General features: G+C 42.1%; 1 protein-coding gene across 3 annotated transcripts in view; it reads left to right on the plus strand.

Moving 5' to 3' along the window:
- LUZP2 (leucine zipper protein 2) overlaps positions 1–27,002 on the plus strand; it is a 783,128-nt gene that overhangs the window by 614,536 nt on the left and 141,590 nt on the right. For all 3 annotated transcript variants that reach the window (XM_060262788.1, XM_060262789.1, XM_060262787.1), the window contains exon 9: positions 6,658–6,822. In XM_060262788.1, the coding sequence (XP_060118771.1) occupies positions 6,658–6,822 (165 nt within the window). The remainder of the gene's footprint in view (positions 1–6,657; positions 6,823–27,002) is intronic.

Consider the following 27,002-nt stretch of genomic DNA (forward strand, 5'->3'; position numbering starts at 1 on the left):
TGCCCACGAGTTCTTGTATTGTGAGTAAGGGAGAAAAGTACTTCTTTCTCTTCTTTCTCCATCCCATGCATAAGCTTGTAAACCTCTATCATGTCACCCCGCAGGCGACGTTTCTCCAAGCTAAAGAGCCCCAAGCGTTTCAACCTTTCTTTATAGGGAAAGTTTTCCAACCCTTTAATCATTCTAGTTGCCCTTTTCTGGACTTTCTCCAATGCTATAATATCTTTTTTGAGGTGCGGTGACCAGAATTGTACACAGTATTCCAAATGAGACCGCACCATCAATTTATACAGGGGCATTATGATACTGGCTGATTTGTTTTCAATTTCCTTCCTAATAATTCCCAGCATGGCATTGGCCTTTTTTATTGCAATCGCACACTGTCTTAATTTGTTGCATTTGAAACCAGTCATAATTGTTATTTAACTCTTCTGAGGTTTTTAATTCAATTTTGTCTCCTTGCATCTTAAGCAGTTGGTTATATGACATTTCTCTTTTTTCTTCAGAATCAGCTGTTATTTTTATTACTTCTGCTGGCACTATCCATAGTGGTTTTCTCTCGTCCCCGTATTTCTTGTATTTTATCCAAGTATTTAGTAATGTATTTCTGACATAGTGGTGAGAGAAAAAACCATCCATTTTATTCTTCCCATAGTACATGTATGCATGCCAGCCGAATCTGTTTCCGTGAGCTTCTAACCACAAAGGTTTTTTGTCTAACAGCATTATCCAATCTTTTATCCATGTCAAACAAACTGCATCGTGATATAGTCTTAGATCGGGAAGTTGAAAACCTCCTCTCTCTTTGGCATCCGTTAAGATCTTCATTTTTATCCTTGGTTTCTTTCCGGCCCAAATGAAATCAGAGATTTTCCTTTGCCATTTGTTGAATTGTTTTGCATCTTTTACAATCGGGATGGTTTGAAACAAATACATTATCCTTGGCAAAATATTCATTTTGATTGCAGCTATCCTGCCCAGTAAGGACAAGTTGAGTTTATTCCATTTCATCAAATCTTTGTCCATCTTGTACCACAGTTTTTCATAATTGTTTTTGAATAAATCAATGTTCTTCGTTGTTATCTCTATTCCAAGGTACCTAACTTTGGTTGTGACTTCACAACCTGTCACCTTTTGTAGTTCTTTTGTTTTATTTGGTTGCATATTTTTACAGAGGAATTTCGATTTCTCCTTATTTATGTATAATCCTGCTAGTTCTCCGTACTCTTTTATCTTAGCTAACAGCAGTGGTGACACTTGAACCGGATTCTCCATTATGAACACTATATCGTCTGCAAAAGCTTTGTATTTATAAGAGAATCTTCTAATTTTTAGACCTTCTATTTTTTCATCTTTTTGAATTTGTTGTAACAGAATTTCAAGAGTCATTATAAACAACAATGGTGATAGCGGGCATCCTTGCCTTGTTCCTTTACTCACTTTCAATTCGTTGGTAAGGTCTGCATTTATACACAATTTTGCATGCTGATCTGTATATATTGCTCTTGTCATTTTTATAAATTGTTCTCCTAAATTAATTTTTTCCATTACCGCAAACATAAAGTCCCAATTTAAATTGTCAAAGGCTTTCTCTGCGTCAACAAAAAATAAGGCCACTTCTTTTTCCGGGTGCTTTTCATAGTATTCCACGACATTAATAACAGCTCTTACATTGTCCCTTATTTGCCTTTTAGGAAGAAATCCCGCTTGGTCTTTGTTTATAAAGTTGGTCAGGTATTGTTTCAGTCGCTCTGCTAAGATTCTTGTATAGATCTTATAGTCATTATTCAACAATGAGATTGGTCTATAATTTTTCACATTTGTGCTATCTTTATCTTCCTTAGGAATCAAAGAGATTACAGCCTCCCTCCAGGTCTTTGGGATTTTCCCTTCTTCTCTTATCGTGTTTAGCAACTTCAACAGTTTGGGTGTTAATTCATCCTTAAGAGATTTGTAAAATTTTGATGTAAATCCATCTGGCCCTGGAGCTTTACCCTCTTGCATTGCTTTTATTGCTGCTTCTATTTCAATTTTCTCTATTGGGTCATTTAATATCTTTTTCATATATTCCGTCAAAGGTGCCACCTGGATGTTTCGTAAATACTCTTCCACTTTTTCTTTACTTACTTTCACACCCTTGAATAAATTTGCATAGTATTTAAAGAATTCTCTTTTAATTCCTTCTTGATCCACTACTGTTTTCCCATTTGCCATGATTTTATTTATAGTCTTATTTTCTTTCTTTCTTTTTAATTGCCAGGCCAGGTATTTACCAGGTTTGTTTGCACTTTCAAACGATTTCTGTTTCAAATTTTTTAAATTCCATTCTAGTTCTTTATTCAGCAAATGTTTAACTTGGGATTGTAATATCGTAATTTCTTTTATTAATTTTTTCTTCCCTGGTCTTTTTTTTAAGTCCTTTTCTTTTTTATTTATTTCATTTTGCAGTGCTGACAGCCTTTCTTCTCTTGCTCTTTTGTCTTTATTATTCAATGTAATTAATATACCCCTCATTACTGCTTTATAAGTGTCCCATACTGTTTGATACTCCATATCATCCGTTTCATTTATTTGGAAGAATGCTGCAGTCTCCTTTTCCAAGAATGACACAGTGTCTTTATTTTGTAGTAAATCCTCATTAATTCTCCATCTTCTTGATTTTCTTTGCAATTTTGTGGACCAGCATATTGGATTATGGTCCGCCCAAACCTTTGGAAGAATCTCAATTTTTTTTGTTATGAGGCCCAAGCCTTGGGAACCCCACAACATGTCAACTCTGGAAAAAGAATTATGCCTTGCTGAGAAAAATGTATAGTCTCTTACCTCAGGGTTGAACTTTCTCCAAATGTCTTCTAGATCTTCCTGTTTAATCAACTCAAAGAAAGAATTGGGCAGCTTCCCTTCTTTATCACTCTTCTTTGGACTTGATCTGTCAAGGTTATTTTGTATTGTCCCATTAAAATCGCCCATCATCAATACCTGGTCATAGGTCTCTTCGTCCATTTGTCGATTTATGTCTTTAAAGAATTTGTCTTTCGCTCCATTGGGTGCATAAAGTCCTAGTAGTAACATTTTTTTCGCCTCTATTGTCACCTCAACAGCAATATATCTTCCTTCTTTATCTTTAAAGATTAATTTTGGGTCAAGTTGTTCTTTAATGTAAAAAACCACCCCTCTTTTCTTTTGCTCTGCTAGTGAAAAAAATTCCAACCCCAAATTTCTATTCCACAAAAATTTACTGTCCTTGCGTTGTATATGAACTTCCTGTAAACAAATTATATTACATTTTTGCTTTTTAATCCAATGAAATGTTCTCCTTCTTTTCTGTGGTGAGTTTAGTCCATTTATATTCCAAGATAGTAATTTGTACTCCATTATGATGTTGGTTCTTTATTTTCTTCAAAAAAGCTATGCATCTCTTGTTCGCTTTTTATTGTAATCCTTTTGCCATTTTGTTCAAATCCAAGACCCTCTGGTATTATCCATCTATATCTTGTGCCCTCTGCACACAACTGATTGGTTAGCTTCTTGTACTTTTTCCTATCGCTGATCACTTCTCTTGGTAGCTCTTTCATTATTTTAACTCTGCTCCCTTCTATTGCCCAGGCTTTTTGGTACCCTTTCCTCAAGATTTTCTCTGCCACCTCTTTTGATCTTAATCTTATGACGATGTCTCTTGGCAGGCCTTTATTTTTCGCATAAACTGAGTTGACTCTATAGGCACCCTCCAACATACTCTTAAATCTGTCAGGGTCTTCTTCTATGTACTCAGTGATGATATCCACCATATAGCCTTTTAAATCTGTCTCTTCTTTTTCAGGTACCCCTCTTAGACGCACTTGTGACTCCAGCAACTTACAGTCGTGTATTATGACCTTTTCTTGGATTTTTAGCAAGGCAGAGGCCTGTGTATCCACTTTCATCTCTACCTCTTTCACTTTATTTTGAGTCTCTTCCTTAAAACTCTCTATCTCCTTCCTAAGGTCTCCAACTTCTTTTTTAATATCTTTTTTTATTGCCAAATGCAATTTGTCCATAGCTTTTAACATTTTTGCCTCCAGAGCGTCAAATTGAGACTGCATCTTGTCAAATGATTGGGCCCTTGCACGTGTTATTCTTTCTACTGACATATAAAAAATCACCAAACCTTAAAAAAATCCCCACATAAAGTTTGGCATCCAATCCAATAGCTTAGAGCCAGTTCTTTCAGATGAGACTAGTTTCGTTTTTCTCCCTTCTTCCTGAGCAAAGATATTGAATTTTAACAATTTTGACAGTTTTTCTCCCTTTTAAAATGGCAATCGTTATTTCTCTATGGTACAGTTCCAGCCTAGAGAGGTCTCTCTTCGTCTTTCTTGGTCTGAATCTTGGACTCAATTCCTTCCTAGTTCAAAGGTCGGATGTCACAGCTCTTGTTATCCTTATAGGCTCTGATTTATTGTCCAGCCCCTTTTAGTTTCACTTCCTGTCACAGCTTAGACTGATCTCGTGTCTAATCTCGCAGTTTTTTTGAGCTGCATGAAGAAACCGCAACCACAAAAATCCACAACAATATGTCTTTACTCCAGATATCTTTGAAGGCAATTATTTTTACGGCGTTCAATTTTCACAAGCTGAATTCTTTCCTACTATGCCCCCACTTAGCTCAGTTCATTCAAGGTTCTGCAGTTTATGGGCATATATACACGGCAACTCTCTTTTCTTTCTTCTGCGTCACCAGCCTCCGACTGCCAATTTTCACTCTTATCTTGAAAGTTTTTTTTTTATTTTTTTTGCTGTTGTTCACTTCCAAAGCCACAGAGCTCAGCTTAACAAGGTAAAAGTTTTTTTTTCCATTCAATTATGCTTTGCCTTCGTCTGTTGTTAATCCACTCAGTGTTTAAACTATATTCAAAGTCTCTCAGCGTGAAGATAAGAATGATAAGTGTACCTTTTAGATGTTCTCAACTCCCTCGGCTGTTATTTTCTTGCAATTAAAATCAGTCCTTCTAGAGTGCTTGGATTCCGACAGCCTTAAGTGACCGAAGTCACTTTAGAGTCACTGCAGACGATGGTTGACAAATTCCATTGCCGGACATCAAGAAATGAAGGAGTCAGCTTCCTGACTCTTCCAGTTCGATATCAACAGCATTAAAGGAAGATAAGTCGTCTTGGGTTAACCCTTGCCTAGGGTTAATGAGTATAGACCTTATCAGGGGTCTTTAATACCCTGAACAGTGACAATAAAATCCCCCTCTGTTAGGGAGCTGCAGACTGTCTTCCAGCCAAACAGGAAGTCCCCAATTGCACACTGTCTTGACATTTTCAGCGAGTTATCTACCATGACCCCAAGATCTCTCTCTTGGTCAGTCTCTGCTAGTTCACACACCATCAACTTGTATTTGTAGCTGGGATTTTTGGCCCCAATGTGGGGGCTGCAGAACTCAGTGTGTGAGGCACTGGTCATACAGCCACTCCAATAGCCCCCTCTTGCTGTAGGCCACTCCCCTCCCAATATTCCCTTGTTCTGTATTTAAAAGAAAGGGAGGGACACATTGCTGTCTGTGGCTCAAGCAGAGGGCTTGTATATGCAGGACTACCCTGCAAAAGAACTCATGCAGCACTTAAAATGCAATGCATATATGATATGAACTATGGGGAACATATAATTTAAGCATCACCAAGACCTATGTTTTAAATAGTTACTGTACAAAACACATATAATAAATGAATGTATTGTCTTTAATACGATAATGTACATTCAAGCTAGTGTTGCCAAATCTGAGTTGGGAAATTCCTGAATAATTTGAAGGAGCTGCCTGAGAGTGAGGTTTGGAAATGGGAGGGACGTCAGTGGGATATAATACCAAAAAGCAGTGGCCCTCAACCTTTTTGACACCAGGGACTGGTTTTATGGAAGACAATTTTTCCATGGACTGGTGGGGGTGGGGATGCTGGGATTTTTGCTGCCCTAGGCTGCCCACAAGCCCATGCCCCTTCCCTGCTGCCCCCATGGGGGTCTTTAAATAAGGAGTAGGTGAAGGTCTCTGCCTCACTCCGTGGCCCAGTTGCTAATGGGCCACGGGCCAATTGGGGACCCCTGCCATAAAGTAAACTCTTCAAAGCAGCCATTTTCTTCATGGGAACCAGTCTGTGTAGTCTGAAAATCATTTGCGGTTCTCTCTAGGCCCCACCAGGAGGTGGATAACACTAGTTAAACCATTAAATTACTAATTTTGAGGTGTAGTATCTGGTATTTCTATAGTTTTGGTTGTTCTAGGAAATACTAGTTTCCCATACAAGAATGAAGATGCTACTTGGAGCTACTGCATCCTATACTCATTTATCCATATTCACGCAGAAGGAAAATGTTTCTGAATGTAAGGTGATATTCCTAAAAAAATATTGAATACAAACATGTTCTCACCCTGTAGATAACTGTGACATATGTGTAAATTTAAGATAGTTCTCTATTTGATATATGTGGCAGGAGGGGGGGGGGATCTAATCTTCCTTTTAGGCAAATAGATAGCACTTTGACATGTGCACCTGTTCACTAATGTATGTTATTTTTGTTGTTATGTGTTGAAAACTTTAAAGAACATGAAATGAAAGGTGCAGATTAAAATATTATACTCTGTAATCTGTCTTTATGATCAAATGACATTTTCTCCTCAGGAGTCACAGTTGAAGGCTCTGAAGGAGACTGTACATCTCTGCCTGTCTTCAGTATTACACAATCAACCTCCCACAACAAATATAATTTCTTCAAGACCAACTGAGAGGCAGACATCCCTGGTTACAAATGGTTCAAAAGTTCCATTTCAAGTGACAAACACCAAGGTATCTTTTCACTTCTTTTAAAATAAAACTAAGAGTTTGTCCTCCAAGTTCATCAAACTGGAACTAAGAAGGATTTTAAATTCATTGAAAGTTTAGGATGAATTTTGAAGGTATTGCTAAGCCTATCTCTGCTGTCACTGATGTTGGAAATTCAGCTTACTGAAAAAATTGAGGGAATTTGCTGTTCTGTAGACTTACTCTGTATATTATGTACAAAATCAGTAGGGTTTATTGGTAATTATATAATTAACTGGGAATAAGATCCATTGTGGGAATAAATACAACAAGCTCTAGAAAGAGGCTCTGAGTGGCCCAGGCTGGGGTCAATTTGCTGTGGTGTCATAGCATGATGATGATCATGCAGACACTTAAGCTCAGCATTCCTTTTGACCACAGTGAACTGTTGCTGCCTTTTCCTGTCATATTCAGCCTTGTGGTATTTAGCATCAGTGTATGCTTGTAGTGTGATCTGTCTTTTTTGGCATGGCATGATTGTGTTATGGTATACCATAGAGTATGCACCTCAAAGTGGCTGTTTTCTATAGGGGAATTGATCTGACTTCAGTTTTCCATCTCCTCCCCTACTTCCTGCAGCCTCTACCTAGTAAAGGAACAGTCTTTCTCCATGGTGTGGACCAAACAGGAGGAAAGCTACCTCAGCAGGGTATAAGGATACAGAGACCACCCTGCAAAACAGCCATTTTCTCTAGGAGGACTGATCTCTGGAGAGAAGTTGTAATTCTGAGTGATCTTCAGCCATCTGGAGAGAAGTTGTAATTTTGAGTGATCTCCAGCCATCACATGGAGATTGGCAACAATGGTTCCCCAGGAGGAAATGGTTGATTTGGAGGGTGGAGTCTATGGCACTGTACCCCTCCTCAAATCCTGCCGTCTCCAGACTCCAACCTTCAAATCTGCAGGGATTTCCCAACCAGGAGTTGGCAACCCTATCTCTTTCCCAGAAAACCATCAACCTACCTTTATCTTGTTTCCTCTGATTTCAGCTTTTCATCTCCTTCCTCCTCCCTTCACCCCCTACCTAGGAAAAGGACAGCCTTTCTCCACAGCAGGAACCAAAGCAGTTTACATCATTTTCCTCTCCCCCTTTTGATCTACACAACATCCCTGTGAGGTAGGTTAGGCTAAAAGTCTATGACTGGTCAGAAATCACCCAGAGAGTTTCCACAGCAAGAACCTGGGTCTGGCAGACCCTGTTCTGAAGTACTAACTGCTAGGCCACACTGGCTGTCATAGGGGGACTGCTGCTAAACAATAGCAAGCAGCCAGACCTAGTTAAGTCATGCCAGTCAGGTGGCATCAAGTCACCCAGAGGGTGCTGCTAGGCCTAGGGTAGCCAACCTCCAGGTGGAGCCTGAAGATCCCCTGGTATCACAACTAAACTACAGACAACTGATCCCTCTCCCCCTGGAGAAAATAACTACTTTGGAGGGTGGATTCAGGTGGGCAGCCATGTTGGTCTGAAGCAGTAATAGAACAAAGCAGGAGTCAAGTTGCATCTTTAAGGCCAACAAACTTTTATTCAGAATACAGAATTTTATTCTGTACCTGTACCTCATTCCTCGTCTGAAGATATGTGGATGCACATGAAAGCTTACATTCTGAATAAAAGTTTGTTGGTCTTAAAGGTGCTACTTGACTCCTGCTTTGGAGGGTAGACTTTATGGCATTATATTCAGCTGAGACCTCTTCTCTCCCCAAACTCTAACTTCTGCAGACTCCACCACAAAATCTCCAGGCATTTTCCAACCTGAAGATGGCAACCCTAGTCAGGACTGTCCCCAATGAGTTCTGCCTCAAAGACCTGGGAAGCCTTTTACTGACAGCAGCAACAACCACTGAGGGAATAGTGAATCATCCACAAAGGCAGCTTCTCCAGCGGCCCCAATCCCTGGGCACTGAACCTATCCTGCCACACTTCGGAAATATTTCCACATTTTCCCCAGTGACCCCTGTCTGCTGTGTGAGAGGTGGCAGAGGGGGTGAATCCAGCTCATTCTGGACTTGCCCATCCATTGGAACTCCACCTACACCATGATTGCATGTTTGGTGGAACCGAAGAGCTTGGTGCAGGACATTATCTTTTCCATGATCATCCTGCAAGGGGAAGAAGAGCTCAGCATCAGCTCCAACAACTGGCTGACCTTCTCCCAAATGGTGCATGTCTTCAAACCCTTCCAGGATACCACCTGGAACAAGTGATCCACCTGATTCAAGGGCTGGGCTGGGCACTGGCCTCAGCACTGGAGCCAGGCCCAGAGGCTGTTTTCCACACATATCAGGTCCTTTGAACAGAGGTTGCAGGTAGGCATCACTATAAGGTTGCATCCTCTCTGCAAAAAGGGGGGATACAAGCTGGCCTGTATCTGTGACCCACAGATAAAAGGCAGCATTGCTCTCTTGAATGTGGAAATCATATGTGGAGTACAATGGAAGCATGAGCTCTGCAAAGAAGTGTAGAGGGTACAGGCCTGCAAATGTGGCCAGAGAGAATTGGGGGGGAGCCACAGTTTAGCACCTCTGCCTCTGAGAGCCCAACCAGGGAGAAGTCTCACTCCTGGCTAACAGTAGTGAACTGGGAAATCAGCAGCTGTGGGGCTACCAGGCATGTGATGGTGGAGGATTTGGCAGAGGGGATGGCAAGGGAGTACCTCGCTGAGTCCCATGAGCCTGCCTGTACCCATCCTCTGGAGTACTGATCATACAAGGCTACCATCTGGCCCAACCTGTCTTGCATAGCCATGAGACTTCTCTCCTTTACTCCCATCAGTGTCTAGAGCAAGTGGGTGTTCTCACACCTGGGAGACATTCTCAGCCCTCAGCCCTCCTGTCTGGAGCCAGCCAGGGTGGATGAGTTGGCCTTCCTCAAAGTCAACCTCTCCCTGCTGGGGCTACCCCTCTCTGGACATCCAGGCCTCCTGTTGTCCCACTGTCCCGCCAGTACTCCTCCTCTCTGGGTGATTCAGCTTGTGGCATGCAAGTTGAGCCTTGGCACTTGGGTGAGAGAATGGCCATCTTTACCAAGTTGGGGTGGGCTCCCTCACCCAACACCTACTTCATGCAACTACATCTATCTCATAACACAACACCAACCTCTTGGAACAACATCCACCTCAGCAAACATCTACCTCAACAAATATTTGCTCATGCAAGCAATCCCTCCCACATCATGACTACCCCTTTGCATATGTTCCACTAATGATCAATAACCAGGATTTATGTGTTTGATCTTGAGAGGGTCTGGGAGCATTGTGGGTACACCTCACTGAGTTCTAGTGTTTGTCAGGAATGCCTACCAAGTTGTTTTGGGATTAATTTGGGGAGCCCCTGTTGGAACTATAGGGATGTCCATCTTTTAGTTGTTCTGAACCTGCTTTTGTAGACTTTAGAGGTGGCTTGGCCAGCTCAACATGTATTTCCATACCTTGGCACAATAAAAAGAACTCAACATGGTTGATGGGTGTGCTCAGGACCTGTGTTTCTGCGCAGATGGGGAGCTTTGCAAGTTGTGGGCACCCTTCCTTTGCTTGTTTGGTGGGGCTGTGGTGCCCACCAAGCTGTTGTCAAGTTACTTTGGGGAGCCACTGTTGGAAGTGTTGTCATGTCTGCCTTTCTGTCATTCCAAATCTGTCTTTGGAGACTTGGGGTGCAGCAAGCACAGGGGAGGGGGGGAGATGCTTGCCTTGTGTTCAATGTCTGTCTGAGGGGGAGGTCTGCTCATGCAAAGTTCCCTTGTGAGTTTGTTGTCTCTGGCTTTTTCCTGAACTGCAGCTAACTCTGCCACGTTGCTCCCTCCAGCCAGATGATCTACTGTCACTTCAGCTGTCTGCTGTAATCTGGATACTGTCACACATATATCAACACCCCTCCTCAGGATCAGATTACAATTTGCAACAGCTTTCTCAGTTTCACAAATCTTTCAAGCCTTACATTTTTTGTGAATACATCTCTTCATTGTCTTCAGAGTTACAGTGCTTTCCACACTTACATTTGTTACATTTGTTTAGTTAATGCATTAGCAACATTACTTTCAGCATTACCATGCTTTCACCATTGCCTTCTGTTTATTTTCCTTTCCCAATACCTTTTGTAATGTAAACACACATGCTTAGTTTGGTTTCATTGTATTACCGTAGCAGCCAGTGTTGCCTTTCCTTGGATACACACATCCATTAGGCACTTTAGTTTAATTGGCTTCACATTGCCCATTCCATTCACATTTTGCTGACAGCTTTACACATTTGAACACATTTCATTGTTTATTTAGAGTTACATTTCTTTGTTTAGTTTTCAGCTGGTTACCAGTAATCTCCATTATCTAAATCCAGCACGCTTTGGTAACACCGGGGCTCTGCAGTAGGCACATAGTTTACATCAGTGTCATAAACATACCTCCTTGGAGGCACCCCTTTATTCACTCGGGATGACACTCGGACCTCTGCCTGAAGGTTGTCAGACACATCAGACATTTCTGGCTTTACAGCCTCTGCACTGCTAGAGCTTTCAGCTTTTTGCCCCTCCTCCTCTGAGGAAGAAGTTTCTTGTTTCACACTCCCCTCCTCACTTGAGGAAATTTCTTGTTTAACATGCCCCTCCTCAGCCTGCTGTGTTTGTAACTCTACACCGGCCATTTCGTTGGCATGTATCCTGCTCCAGCTATCATCCTCGCAAAATGAAGCAGACCTGCTGAATTTTATTGCATTACAGTTGTCAGCGAACCTGCAAGCTTTCATCCCATTCTGATACCCTAGAAACAACAGCTTTCTTGCCCTGGGACCTCCTTTTCTCCTCTTATTCAGTGGTATGTTTACCCAGGCTTTTGTCCCAAAGATGTTTAGAAAATTTAAGTTGGGATTCTTTCCATACAAAACTCTATAAGGTATATTGTCTGTTGCTTCTGTCCAAAGCCTGTTAATTAGGAAACACGCTGTCTTTAGCGCTTCCCCCCAATAGGAGATTTTGAGCCCACTATCTCTCAACATTGCATGGATCATTGTTTGAAGAATGCCCCCTCTCCGCTATACGATTCCATTCTCAGTGGGGGTAGAGACATTTGCCAACCTATGATTAATTCCTTGGTCTCTGAGCCAGGAGGTGAATTCCTTGCCTGTAAATTCTCCCCCCCTGATCAGTCTGCAGGGCACAGATGTTACAGTTTAATTGCTTTTGCACCCGTTTGGACCAATATTTGAAAGTTGAAAACACCTCAGACTTTTTCTGCATGGCATATACCCAAGTGAACCTGCTCAGGTCATCTACCAAGATTAGGGCAAATTTATTGTTAGACACACTCGGTGCAAACGGCCCGATTATATCAGCACGTATTAATTGTAACGGTCTCTCTGAGACTCTATCACTCACTTTTGCCAATGGGTGAGCTTTGGATTTTGACTGTTTACATACATTGCAGTCTAGATAAGCATTGCATGGTTCAACCTTTTCCTTACCCAGAATAGCCAGTGTCTTGTTTAGAGTGTGGTAGCTGGCATGCCCCATTCTCCTGTGTAATCTATGGATGCAGTTATGGTGGGGTTGCCGATTACAAACCACCTGTGCTTTTACTCCCTTTTGCTCAAGCACATTGAAGAATCGCACTGCTACAGGACCAACCCTAAATCAGACTTTTCCCTGCAGCCGCTGTGGCCGGACCTGCCTGTCCCACATTGGTCTTGTCAGCCACCAGTGAGCCTGCAGCAAACGTGGACTATTGCACCCTTCTTAAATCTTCGTTCGCGAAGCCGAGCCGAGAGAGAGAGAGAGAGCTCAAGCACAAACACATTGTCATTTAGCATACCTCTGGCTAACACTTTACCCTCTTTAGAGATAGTACACCCATGTTCATTAAATAGTACATTAAAGCCTGCTTTAGTTAACACAGAGATGCTTAACAGGCTTGTCTCCAAGCTAGGCACACACAACACATTTACAAATCTGTGTCTCAGTTCTGGAAAATATACAGTCCCTTGGCATAAGACTTCTGCCTTTCTGCCATCTGCCAAACTCACGACTTTAAGGTTTGCTGGTTTAGTGTCTTCCAACAGTCTCTTTTCGTTGCAAAACATCTGGGTGGCTCCCGAGTCTATAATTCACGGAGTGTTCTGCTGACACATGTTAGTCCTCACCAGAGTTGCCTGCTGGCTTTGTGCTGACCTCTGCTTGCTTCTCTGTCTCTCCGGGCAGCTCCTCCGCAGATGTGTATCACTCCCGCACAGAAAGCATTTCTTTTTCACTTGCAGCACCCTCTCAACTGAAGACTGCTGCCAGATGGAAGCAACTCCTCCACTTACTGGCTCTGGCTTCCTCTGGCACGGCTGGATATGAGCTTTCTGCTTGCAGCACTCCTGTTGTCTCTGGTCCTCTGCCAATAACTTCCTCGTTATGTAGCTCAAGGTTAGCCTCTCTGCTTCCTGGCCCTCGAACGCCATTAACAGCATATCGAACCGCAGGGAACTCAGGATTATGTATACTTTGTCTTACTTGGGGATTATTTTGCCACGCTGCTCAAGTTCTTGAAAACAAGCAGATAAAGAATTAAGATGTTCTCTCACCATCTCTCCAGCTTGCATCCTCTTCCGATACAGCCTTCTGGTTGACGCTATCAGCGAGCCCACTGTAGTCTGTACATAGACGGCCTTGAGCGTGTCCCAAGCCTCCTTTGCCAGCTGCTTTCCTCCGACATGGACGAGCTGGTCGTCAGATAGGCTCAAGATTATGGTAGCAAGAGCCTTTTGATCATGGATGGTATCTTCTGGTGTGGGTTCCTCTGGAGGATCTGCTACTGCATTCCACAGCCCTTCTTTCTTCAGGAAATGTTCAACACGAACTGCCCACATGGTATAGTTGGTGGAAGTAAGCTTCTCAATCAGCACTGTAGCCATTCTGCTCAGCCTTGCTGTCTCAGCTACTGCTGGTTCCCTCTGCCAAGGTAGTTTCTTACGTCTCTCTGAAGCACATCAGCCGTCTTTCTCCAACTACACTCACAATCCGTTGGCGCAGCGGAAGCATGCTGGACCCATAACCCTGTTGATGCTCACACTGCTGCCTAGTGAGTATAGTGACTGAAGATGAAGAGATTAAGTCCAGCACACAGTAGCTGTTAAACTAACTATGTACATTTATTTACAGAATATATCTCAGACTGACAAAATGCTCCGCACACCACTCCATCCAAACTCTCCACACATATGAAGGTGTCTCTGTACATTTACACACGTTACAAGTCTGTCTGACCAATCAGGCCAGTGCTGAGTCAGTGCTGAGTCATGCTGACTCTACCTTGGCTGATGCGACCTGGCACTCTGCCACATTTCCCCCTCCAGCCAGATGATCAACTGTCACTTCAGCTGTCTGCTGTAATCTGGATACTGCCACACATATATCAACAGGGGCTGTACCTCAGACCCTGTAAATCCAATCTGTGAATAATTTGTAGGACATATAGATGAGAGTCAGCTGGAGGTCTGCTGCAAGCTTGGTGTCTCTAGCTTGCACAGGATCCATTCTATACACTCCTAAACCTCCTGAACACGTACTTGGCATTTCCCCAGAAAGCGCTTTCCTAAGGTCACCTTTGGGAAGGGGGCATAACTTGGACCCTATAAATCCAGTCATCATCAAACTTGGAGGGAAGATAGGGGATAGTCAGCCAGAGATCCTCTGTGAGTTTGGTGTCTGTAGCATGCCAGGGGGCTGTTCTACCAAATCATGAACCAAACCAGTTTGTTTAGCTCCAAAATTTTTGAATGGTCCACACACTGGGTACAATACCATACACTATAAACTGGACCATGTTTTCCTAGTTCATACCCATTCCTAATTATTGATCTTTCCAATGTTCAGGAAAGAAAGCCCTGTACAAATAAGGGAAATTGTCTTGATGGGAGGCATTGAAGGAGTGGTAGTCCTGCAGATATGAGGGTCCAAGGCCATGTAGGGCTTTCTCTGTCATGGCCAGTACCTTAAATTTAACCAGCTAATTAATGGGAATCCAATGTTGTGGCTCCAGAATAGATGTAATATGTATACATCATCTCTCTCTCTCTCGGCTTGACTTCGCGAACGAAGGCTCGCTGGTGGCTGACAAGACCAATGTGGGACAGGCAGGTCCGGCCACAGTGGCTGCAGGAAAAAGTCTGATTTGGGGTTGGTGCTGTAGCAGTACGATTCTTCCTCAATCTCCTTTTGTCCTCAAGACCAGCTATGTGTGCGTTCTCAAAGGAAGAGACAGCCTGGTGGATGGTGTGCCTCCATGCTTTGCGATCTGAGGCTAGGTCAGACCACTGGTGATGGTTAATGCAACAGGTACCAAGGGATTTCTTCAAGGAGTCCTTGTACCTCTTCTTTGGTGCCCCTCTATTTCGATGGCCAGTGGAATGTTCGCCATACAGGGCAATCTTGGGAAGGCGGTGGTTTTCCATCCTGGAGATATGCCCTGCCCAGCGCAGCTGCGTCTTCAACGCAATGCCTCGATGCTTGTAACCTCCACCCGCTTGAGGACTTCAGTGTTGGTCACAAAGTCACTCCAGTGGATGTTGAGGATGGTGCGAAAGCAGCGCCGATGAAATCACTCAAGGAGTCACAGGTGATGACGGTATAAAACCCACGATTCAAAGCCGTGGATGAGGGTTGTCATCACAACCGCTTTGTAAACATTGATCTTTGTGCTTTTTTCAGATGTTTGTTGCTCCACACCCTTTTATGCAGTCGGCCAAATGCACGGTTTGCCTTTGCCGGTTGTGGATGTGGATACATACATCATCTAGTTCCTAATAATAACCAATCTCTGGCATTTTGCACTAACTGCAGTTTCTGTGTTGATTTTGAAGAGAGACCTAGAATGCATTATAGTAGACTCAGGCAGGGTTTTTTTGTGGCAGGAACTCCTTTGCATATTAGACTACATATCCCTGATATAGCCAATCCTCCTGGAGCTTACAGTAGGCCCTGTACTAAGAGCCCTGTAAGCTCTTGAAGGATTGGCTACATCAGGGGCATGTGACCTAATATGCAAAGGAGTTTCTGCTACAAGAAAAGTCCTGGTCTCAGGGTTATGGTAGCATGGATCTAGGTGGCCATATCAGCTAGGTAGCAAGGCATCTTCCAGGCTAAATTAAATTGAAAGAATGCATTTTTGAGGCTGTATTCATTTGTTTTTCCAGTAGTGATGCTGGGTCCATATATACCCCTTAGGTCCTTGAATGAGTCAGCAAAGATCTGTTGAGCCCCATCAGAAGTGGGAAGCACAGTCTCCTTTAAGACCTCAGACTTTCTGATCAGCATTACCTCTATCTTGTCAGGATTCACTTTAAATGGTTTTACTCCTAACTCAGTTAACCATAGCAATCAGGCAATGGCTTGTGACTTCTACTGCATCCTCATGAGATTTAAATAAAAAGCCCTGAAAGAATAATATGAGTTCTTTTACCATGTTGAAACAGGAATACGGGGGGGAGGGGGGGAGGAAACATGGTTTGATCAACACCACTCTGTCTGTCTTTTAAGCTGCTTTAAAGTGATATTATACAAGGTATTTTTGAGGAGTTGTTACTATGGATGGGAATGAACCAAATTATGAACTGAATTTCATGATGAACCAGGATGGTTAATTGAATTGTGAGCCACAATTCAGGCAATTGGGTTGGTTGTGAACCTCCCATGAACCAGCCTGGTTTTTGGTTCATTTTGTTTGGGTTGGTGGGCCAGACATGCTGGCACCCAAGGCTATGGTGGGCCATGCTGCCACAGTGGTGCAGCTTTCCAGTGATTTCAGAAGATATTTTACTTGTGAAAGCCACAGTGGTTTCCATAGATGGTGGGGGTCTGATGCTGGGGAAGGAAGCTGACAACAAGGAAAAGTGGGTACAGTAAATTTGATGGTGGTCACAGGGGTCGTGCCAGTGGGCCAACCCTTGGAGGTGGAAGAGGAAGGCCAGAAGGTGCAAACAGTGAAAGAATGGGCTCTCCAGAACCCTAGAAACATGCTGATCCAAAGAGCAGAAGGCAAAAAGGAGGACTGTTTGGTCATGGTAGCAGTGAAGGGGGGGGGGTCAGGAAGTGGATCCCTGGATATTAGAGAGGGTGCCCAGGAGCATCTTTTGGATACTTAGTCACTAACCTAATGAACAACAAACCAGTTCAGCAACTCACAAAGTTTATGGAGATTTGTGAAGCATGGTTCATGGTTTTTCATGAACTATAAATTACAACCACCATTTTCCCTGCTCATCCCAGTTGCTACAAGACAAATTTTGAGGAGTATAGTTCTTACTAAAGTATGAAAAAGATGCTGTTCTGAATAAGGGATATGACAAGCCTTGTGGGAAATGTGATTACTCTTATCAAAATACTTTGGGCTTCTCCCATAAATCCTCAGATTTTTCACCAAAGGATTATGGAATTCCAAATTTATAAGAATATATAAGAACATTTCTCCTTTAACCACCACTCTACATGATCCCATTAATGTCTCAGGTCAGAGTGAATGAGTGACCCAGTGGTGTTTCTCAAGCTTTTAATTGTATCTCTGAAAGAACACAAAGTCAGAGAACATGGGAAAATTGCAACAGCAAAAAAATTGTTTCAAAGTAAAATAAGTTAGGGACTGAAACAAAGTAGCTCTACAGAAAGAGGAAGAGTGGCTGGTGGTGAAGGGCTTAGCTGAGACTAGCCCAAAAATGGTGAGAAGGTTTAGCTAAGTGTGGGTTTCCCTTTCCCTCCTATTTGTTGAAGCTGACCAATTGCAATTAAACTCATAGCATATGTAGGGATGCTTTATCAGGCAATTGGTGTATGCACCTCCCATATTTTGGAATATATCTTAGTATTAAGAGTTATCTCAGATGGTAGAAACAGTTGATAGCACTGGAAGACATCTCAGAATTTAGAGGATGGGAAGTGGAGGGGAAAAAAAGTAATAAGTGGAGAATCCACAAGACTCATGTAGAGAATCACATCCTTTCACCCCACTTGACTGCAGCTGCTCTCACTCACCCTCTTCCCACCTGCTTTCTGTGTCACTGCCTCTGCCCATGTGGCTCACATGGCACCTGCTGGATAGCAGTGATGGGACAGCAGTGGTAGTAATTTTGCTCTACCTCTCCCAACCTCATCTTCCTCCCACCCTGCAACAATGTCTTCTCCTGTCTGGCACACAACGTGGCCTCTGCTACTTTTCCTCCCCCACCTAATACACCATCCACTTGGTTCATACTATGGTGGCAGAAGTGGTGGTGGCAGCTCCCACTTCTCTCTCCCATTCCTTCTGTTTTCTCCTCATCTAATAATAATAATAATAATACTTTTTATTTGTATCCCGCCCTCCCCGCAAGCAGGCTCAGGGCGGCTCACAACACGTAAATACAGTGTACAATAAAACTATATACAATAATTACAATTTCAGTTATAAAATCATCCTTAAAATCATTAAAAATTACATTAAGATTATGGTGCTATAGTTAAGATCTTCCATAAAATCCAGTGACTAAAACATATCCAGCAGGACTTCTTGGCTCGGTATTAAGTGAAGGCTATTTTAAAGAGGTGGGTCTTGCAGGCCCTGCAGAATTGGTCTAAACATCGCAGGGCCCGTACCTCCTCTGGGAGTTGGTTCCACAGTAGGGGAGCCGCTATGGAGAAGGCCCGATCCCGGGTGGACTTCAATCTGGCCTCCCTTGGCCCAGGGATATTCAGCTGGTTCTTTCCAGCTGACCTCAGCGCTCTCTGGGGTTCATACGGGGAAAGACGGTCCCTCAAGTAGACAGGTCCTCGGCCATATAGGGCTTTAAAGGTAATAACCAGCACCTTGTAACAAACTTGGTACACCACCGGCAGCCAGTGCAGTCCGCGCAGCCCTGGCTGTATGTGCTCCCATCTTGGGAGCCCCAACAACAGCCTAACCACTGCGTTCTGCACCAGCTGCAGCCACTGAGTTCAGCACAGGGGCAGCCCCATGTAGAGGGCGTTACAGTAGTCCAGTCTCGAGGTGACCGTAGCATGGATCACCGTTGCTAGGTCCTGGCGTCCAAGGAAGGGGGCCAACTGCTTCGCCCATCGAAGATGAAAAAACGCAGACTTGGCAGTGGCCGCTATCTGTGCCTCCATCGACAATGAAGGCTCCAGAAGAACCCCCAAGCTCCTGACTCTATGGGCCACTTTCAGTGGTACACCGTCAAAAGCCGGAAGGGGGATTTCCCCCCCCCCCCAGGGCACCACGGCCCAAGCAAAGGACCTCTGTATTCATTGGATTCAACTTCAACCCACTCAGCCTGAGCCAACCTGCCACGGCCTGCAATGCTAAGTCCAGGTTTTCCAGGACGCAGTCAGGCTGGCCGTCCATTAGTAGATAGAGCTGGGTGTCATCTGCATATTGGTGGCACCCAAGCCCAAAACTCCGGGCAATCTGGGCAAGGGGGCGCATGTAGATGTTAAATAACATCGGGGAGAGAACTGCACCTTGTGGCACCCCGCACACTAGTGGGTGCCTCTGGGACAGCTCTCCCCCAATTGCCACCCTACCTCTTTTAAAATGGCAGCCAAAACCTCACAACATAGTGTTGCAAGATCTTGTTCTTTTCTGCAAAACATCATCATCATCATCAAACCCAGGGAATCTCACTAGATCTGTAGGAAAATGTGCCCTATATGTACCGGGACCCATCCACTGGGTTTTTTGATCCACAATGGGACCATAATTCAGATAAATTATTCCCATGAACAGGAGCCTGGAGGCAAGAACATGTGAATAGGGTAAATTTGCCTGGGGTATAACTATTGTTCTTTAACAATATTCACATTTCTACTATCTAGCTAGTAAAAACACAGATTGCCTAGCATGCTGTAATTTTGCCTGAACAGTAGAAACAGAGAACATTATGGCATTTCCTCAGCACGATATTTTCAAACAGTAATGTTTGTGGGCCAAAATTTCATTGGGTGGACTGATGTCCCATAGAACTGAATGGGACAAATTACTAGGGGAATGTCCCACTGATTTCAGTTGGGCTTTATTGTGACCAACAATCTGCACTGAGAACTTGGCATTTAACCAAAGAATCTGAAATCAGGCATTATTTTCTCTGTGTGATATTTCTTCTGAAATTGCTTAGTGCATTAATGCTGCTCTTGGATAATAGTCAATTAACTGAATTAATTACATATTTATCACATTCTAGTATGAAAGTCCTTCTTTTGTCCCTTTACAATCTACGAACAGATGCAATATTTATATTTATGAGTGCTTATTGTGCTGGCATTGCAAATTATTCCACAAGGCTTATATTTCTGCTGACACTTCAGAAGCTAACCTTTGCTCTTCTATCATTCACACTCCAACAAACCAATAGCCTGTAGGAAAGGAAAGAAGTAGTCATGCATTAAAAATAAAGCCCAAAGGGGAAAGCTTAGATTTTTTTTAACAAACAAATGAACAAGGAATTACATATGTCTGTCTCTCCCTGAGCTTCAAGCACATTGCTTAAATTTTGTTTGTCTTGTGGTTACTGAAGTCCAGACACATCTGCAGTAACACAGCAGTTTTATATGTTTGCCATTCATTTCTGAAGATCTTCTGTCAATGCATGGCTTTAGATGTTCAAAGAAAATCAGAGCACAGCTATGCAAGCCCTGTTCTTTCACTTGGAATTGTATTTATTTATTTTTTTTGAAAAAACAAGTAGCTTAAAGGGAATACACAAAGTCCTGATACACAAACAGCTTGTTTATCCCCTCCATGCAGGTTTCTTCATAAATGCTGTCAAATGTGTGTTACTCCAACCATGGAATGGCACTATATCTGCACTACTTATTTTGTAATGTTACATTCTTGGAAAGGCAGCAGTACATGTCCCACAGACCATAAAGTATTAAATGTTCTTCATCCATTTCCATAACTCATGATTATATGAAGCTGCCCTATAATAAGTTAGACCATTTATCTGTCAAGGCTAGTATTGTCAACTCTGATTAATAGCAGTTCTCCAGAGTCTATGGTCCAAACTACATGGTACATTTTGCGGCTTCATCTAAGGCAATTTTTGCTTATGTAAATGGCATGGGGGGAGGCAGTAGTCCCTCCTCCCTGATGCAATGATTCTGAGTCAAATCCAGTCCCTTTGAACCTGTAAAATATTGTTCTCCAGAGCTGCTATGTAGTTGCAAGGAAAATGAACAGAGCCCATGAAACCCACCCCATTACAAAAATATAATGTATAGCTTGAAAGTCGGGCAGAAGTCCTTCACATCACCTGTTATCTGATCCGTTTAACTGGAGATGTTGTGAACTGAACCTACCTGGGACTTTCTGCATGCAAAGAAGTGTGTTTACATTTGAGCTCTAGCACTTTTAAAATGCATGCATGTCCAAACATGCATAGATTATGTTTGGAAAAAAATAATTTTTAGATATGACTTCAGTTGTGTGTGTGAAAATGCAGAGAGAAGGCAGATGTGGCAAAGAACTGTGGCCACATTTGATTCCAGTGCTTGTGGATTGACTGTCAAGAAAATCACTAGTAAGTTGAGTGTGTGGAATAGCCCTTTGTCTCATCCCACATTTCCTTGGCAGTGTTTTATAAGAGATGATAAATGATATGAAATCACTGCATTAGTATTTCTCACCCCACATTTGCAGAGGGCCTGGGAAATGATGATTCTGATAACACCATGTCATATGTCTTCTTTATCTAAATGTTTTGGGACAAATGAGGGAGAAGCAAATGCAAATCGGAAGTATTGTTTCAGCCATATAGTTTTTTTGTGTCTAAGATTTCTTTTCTTTTCTTTTTTTCTGTCAACTGACTTACAGTGACCCCATAGGGTTTTAAAGGCAAGAGATGTCAGAGATGGTTTGCCATTGCTTGTCTCTTCATCACACCCCAGGTATTCTTTGGAAAAATTTCATCCAAATACAAACCAGGGCCAACCCTGTTTAGCCTCCAAGATCTGATGTGATCGAGCTAGCCAGGTCAGAGAAAATATATATGCAAGCATACATTTTGTCCTTAACAAGGTGGCATCAGCAGTAGTATTTTACTTCTATATATGTGCAGGGACCTTGGAGTCTCAAGGTCTTCTAAAGTGGTAATCACAGCATAAGCATTGCCTTTTGTTAAAACGCACTTGATAAAGAAATTACAGCAGCCCCCCCGCCCCTTCTCCAGTTTAAAATAGAAATCATCTAGGGAATTGGAGAAACTTGTTCATCCTGTTACCTTTTAGAAACATATTAGAAACAATCACAATTAAAAAATTTGTCACAGGCTTCTGCACAGTTCTGCCTGGCTTGGTGTCAGGATAGGCTTCCCAACCCCCCCCCCCACCGCCCTGGCAGGGGACCCCCGAATTTGCAGCCTCGTCCCCCGCTCTCAAAAAATCCGGAAGCGGGTGGGAGAGAAAGAACATACCTGTAGACATCATGTTGTTGTAGAGCTTCTGATCCGTTTGTAAAATGTGTGCCCGTTTAAGGCTGTACAGGAAACAGGAAGGGCTTCATTGAAGAATTGCAGATTTATACCCTGGAAAGGGTCAGTAAGTTTCCATGGAGAACGGCCCCTCCCTTTCTTTTGCTTTTGTTTTTACAGCAAGCAAAGTTCCGCAGGAAGAAGATCTAGTAAGTATTTGTGTGTGTGAGAGAGGGAGGGGGCAGGGGATTCCCTGGTTTGGAGGCCCTCCTCCCCTTTAGAAAGTGTGGGAGGGGAAAATGTCTACTGGGCACTCTATTATTCCCTATGGAGAACGATTCCATAGGGAATAATAGGGAATTGATCCGTGGGTATTGGGGGCTCAGGGGGGGGGGCTATGTTTTGAGTTAGAGGCACCAGATTTTTAGTATAGCATCTAGTGCCTCTCCCCAAAATACCCCCTCAAGTTTCAAAATGATTGGACCAGAGGGTCCAATTCTATGAGCCCCAAAAGATGGTGCCCCTATCCTTAATTATTTCCTATGGAAGAAAGGCATTTAAAAAGGCGTGCTGTCCCTTTAAATGTGATGGCCAGAACTCCCTTGGAGTTCAATTATGCTTGTCACATCCTTGTTCCTGGCTCCACCCCCTTGTTCCTGGCTCCACCCCCAATGTCTCCTGGCTCCACCCCCAAAGTCCCCAGATTTTTCTTTAATTGGACTTGGCAACCCTATGTCAGGGGTGTGGCCTCATATGCAAATTAGTTCCCGCTGGGCTTTTTTACATGAAAGTTCTGTGCAAAACAATGGTGATGTAAGGGGTGTGTGGCCTAATATGCAAATGAGTTCCTGCTGGGCTTTTTCTGCAAAAAACCCCCAACCCTGCTTGTGTACCATGTTCTATGTAAAGCATCTGTCACACAAAATATCATACTGTGCCCTCAATTATAATCTACCAAGATAATAAACACAAAAAGATTAGAACAGAGTTAGGAGATATAAGAGAAAAGGATAGAAGAGTCACAAATAACTATGAAATCATGGGGAAACTTCACCTGCCTGAAGGGAGGGGTGAAGGGAAGGAAAAATACAAATGATTGAATCACAAATACAGAATTTAAAAAAAAACATTTCCTTAAGAGATGTAAAACTACAAATTACATTGTTTTCTGACCAACTCTGCACGTATGTTAGATTGTGTGGATGGAGTTCGTAATTGAACAAAGAGCCCAGTGGCACCTTTAAAACCAACAATTTTATTCAAGGTGTGAGCTTTCATGTGCACACACACTTCCTCAGATAGACTTCCTAATTACTATTTTAGAATGACTTAGAAAGCTACTGTACCAAAATATTAAAATTTGCAAGTTGCTAAAATGTTCTTAGGGGTGGAATCAGTGCACTCAAAACAGACTTTTTGGTGCCTTAGAAAATATTTGTATGTGTTGAAGAATAGATATAGACATTGATTTATAATTCAGGAATTTGCAACCACATACAATGAAGGTGAAGAAGAAGACTGCTGATTTATACCCCGCCCTTCAGAGTCAGAGCAGTTTACAATCTCCTTTATCTTCTTCCCTCACAACAGACACCCTGTGAGGTTGGTGGGGCTGAGAGAGATCTCACAGCAGCTGCCCTTTCTGCAAGAGCTATGGCTGACCCAGGGCCATTCCAGTAGCTGTAAGTGAAGAAATACAGAATCAAATCCGGTTCTCCCAGATAATAGCCGCACACTTAACCACTACACCAAACTGGCTCTCTGCTTTTTGTCTTTTCAACTTGTGAAATGTGGGAACCCAACTGGGCATGTGTTTTTCCTGATCACCATTCCTGCAAGTGTGCTATGAGCTGCAATGTACTTTGGTCCCCACCCTGTGCATTTCAAGATAAAGATAGCTATCTAGTTGACAATCTATTCACGTAACAAATGTTATTCTTTCTGTTCTTTGATTGCCCTACTAACAACGTTATTTTTCATTGAATAGCTATATCCCAATGAAAGTTTCAAATAATCAATTTATCAATAATTATTATAATTACATTAATAACATGGACATCTACATACCAAAATTCTGAGAATGAGACTGCAATGAGCCCTGTAGGGATCCCTCCACATATGCATGCTGTACCTTCACATGAGAAAGAATTGTGTCCTTTGTACATAAGCCTGGATACTGTAGTATTTTAATGGACACTATTATCTACTATTTGAAATATAGGATACAAATTATCATGGAGTATTTTTTTCAGAATTGCAAGCATTAAGTCCTCATTTCATAAATGTGATTAAGATGATAAGTTCTTAACAGGAAATATGCTATTTAAACACTAGGATATAGTAGTAGGCTTTTTTATCTATCTGTGATTCAATATGTGTTCATTCATTAGCCTCTCAAGGTCAGCTTTTGAACACTAGGAGACTAGACTTATTACATTAGTTCCCCCATTGAAGGTCAAACAGGTACAAGTTTCTGTTAAGGTTTTTAAATAGGAAAATAAAAAAAGTTCCATTGAGAATTGCTAGGATTTGGGGTTATGTCAGTAGATTGTTTCTTAAATCATTCAAGACAAAATAAATTGGATTCCTGCATTGTTGATGGTCAAGGTTCCCTGCATTTTTAAGGCCAACGATTCAACATATTTCAACTAAAATGATTAAATGTACAATCTGTGGTCACATTGTAAAGGTCAATTTGCCTGATTCATTAAAGGCAATTAATGTGTGTTGTTTTTCCAGTGAATGTTTTCTAAATGATATCTTTGCCAAAGCAACACATAAAATAGGAGTAATTCACCATGAGCTATCTTTTCTACTCCTTTCCATATATGTTGGAACACAACTTTATAAAACTGGATTAATAAGGCATGCATCATATAGGGACACCATATTTAATATGCATTATATAACTAATTAATGAATTCTTAATTTCATTTAATTCCTTGGGAAATCTTCTGGCAATCAATCAATGTGCACTATTTACAAATGAGTCACAACTTCATTCCACGCCAGTTTAACAGTATATGAATTTCCTACAGGGAACATTTCTGTGAACTTAAACATTTCATTTGTATCTAGACAAACATCTTGAGGGCTTGGCATTAGCAGCATTTCCATCTTTATTTGAGCATTTTGACATAATGTATATAAAGTCTCAAACTGAGAGTATATTCAGTACATGTTTGCACAAGAATGCCAAGCTGCTGAAAACTAGGGCTCTGTTTATCAGTATGAAGAAATGATTTGATGAACAATTTAAAACAGAAGGAGGAGGGAGACAATAAATTAAAATTGACTAATAGTGCAATTTGAAGTTTGGGGGTATAAAGATCCTTTGATATAGGATACAAATATAGGATATGCTCCCTCTCCTGAGGTTTGTCGAAATTCTAAATGTCTAAATATCATAAAGGTTTTTCCAGGAGGGGAATGCCTTTCATTTAAACCAATGGGAAATAATAATGCAATAGGATTATGAAAATGAAACAACAATGACACCAAAAGAAAAAAAACAGTAAAAAAGCACAATTAAAAAGCAGTCCCTTTTGGAATTAATAATAAGAATGAAAGAAATAAACTCTGTAAAGTGAAGCATCATCCTTGCCTCTTCTGAAAGGTTAATGTATAAGTAACTAGCCTGACCTCTTCTTGCAGGTGTCATTAATTAAGTGCTTCAGACTGCCTGGCACCATACCAGTTCAAGGTCAGGGATAATATGGGGAGAAGGAAGATCAGGGGCAATTATGTAAAATTCTGGAGAATTGTCCTGAAGACATATTGAGAATGGATGTTACCATCACCTGGCTTGAGGGGTCAAAAACTGTAATTGTAACATTTCCCAGAGGGCGGGGGGGGGGGGGGTTCCTCTCTGAGACTTTATAGGTGAAAGACCTGAACATATGAAGCTGCCTTATACTGAATCAGACCCTTGGTCCATCAAAGTCAGTATTGTCTACTCAGACTGTCAGCGGCTCTCCAGGGTCTCAAGCTGAGGTTTTTCACACCTTTTTACCTGGACCCTTTTTTGGAGATGCCAGGGATTGAACCTGGGACCTTCTGCTTACCAAGCAGATGCTCTACCACTGAGCCACCGTTCCTCCCCAAGACCTTAATCTATGTTTCACGTTCTGCTGAAATTGTGGTCTACACAAATCTGAGGCCTGCTGTTGGAGGAATGTTTTGCACTGCCTGACAATAAGTTAGCTTTATTGTTTTGTGTTCTGTGTGACTTCTGACAATCTGACACACACACACATACATATCAGTTGGGTTACTCACAAGGCCAGCACTCATTCATTTTGTGGAGTTCAAATTCCATGTTCAGCTTATCAAGGATATGAGCTTTCATCAAGTAAAATTCCCTGTCCATTGAATTTTGTTCTCAGCTCAGTGAGTACCAGGTATCAACCATCTGGTGAGAGCAGTTCTCCCTGCACTGGCCATTGCCAACTCTAGGCCATTCCCTGGGTATCCAACAGCCCTGCTTTTTTTTTAATTATTGAACAATAAAGAGATGCAACATATTGAACAAAAGAAGGAGCAAAATACTCAACATAAGTTTTACAATAAAAGAAGGAGCAAAATACTCAACAAAAGTTTTACAATAATCATGCAAAGTCTGGCACTGCTAATTAATTTTCTGGACAACTGTAAGTGTTGGGAGGGAGAATTTGCCCATCTTCAATAAGCTATCTTGGGATAGTATCATGATAGGTTGAAGGATGTCAACAGTTTAGTGGGCTAAATTTCCTATAAATGTAGACCATG

Source organism: Heteronotia binoei, chromosome 21, assembly GCF_032191835.1.
Source record: "Heteronotia binoei isolate CCM8104 ecotype False Entrance Well chromosome 21, APGP_CSIRO_Hbin_v1, whole genome shotgun sequence".
Lineage (NCBI taxonomy): Eukaryota > Metazoa > Chordata > Lepidosauria > Squamata > Gekkonidae > Heteronotia > Heteronotia binoei.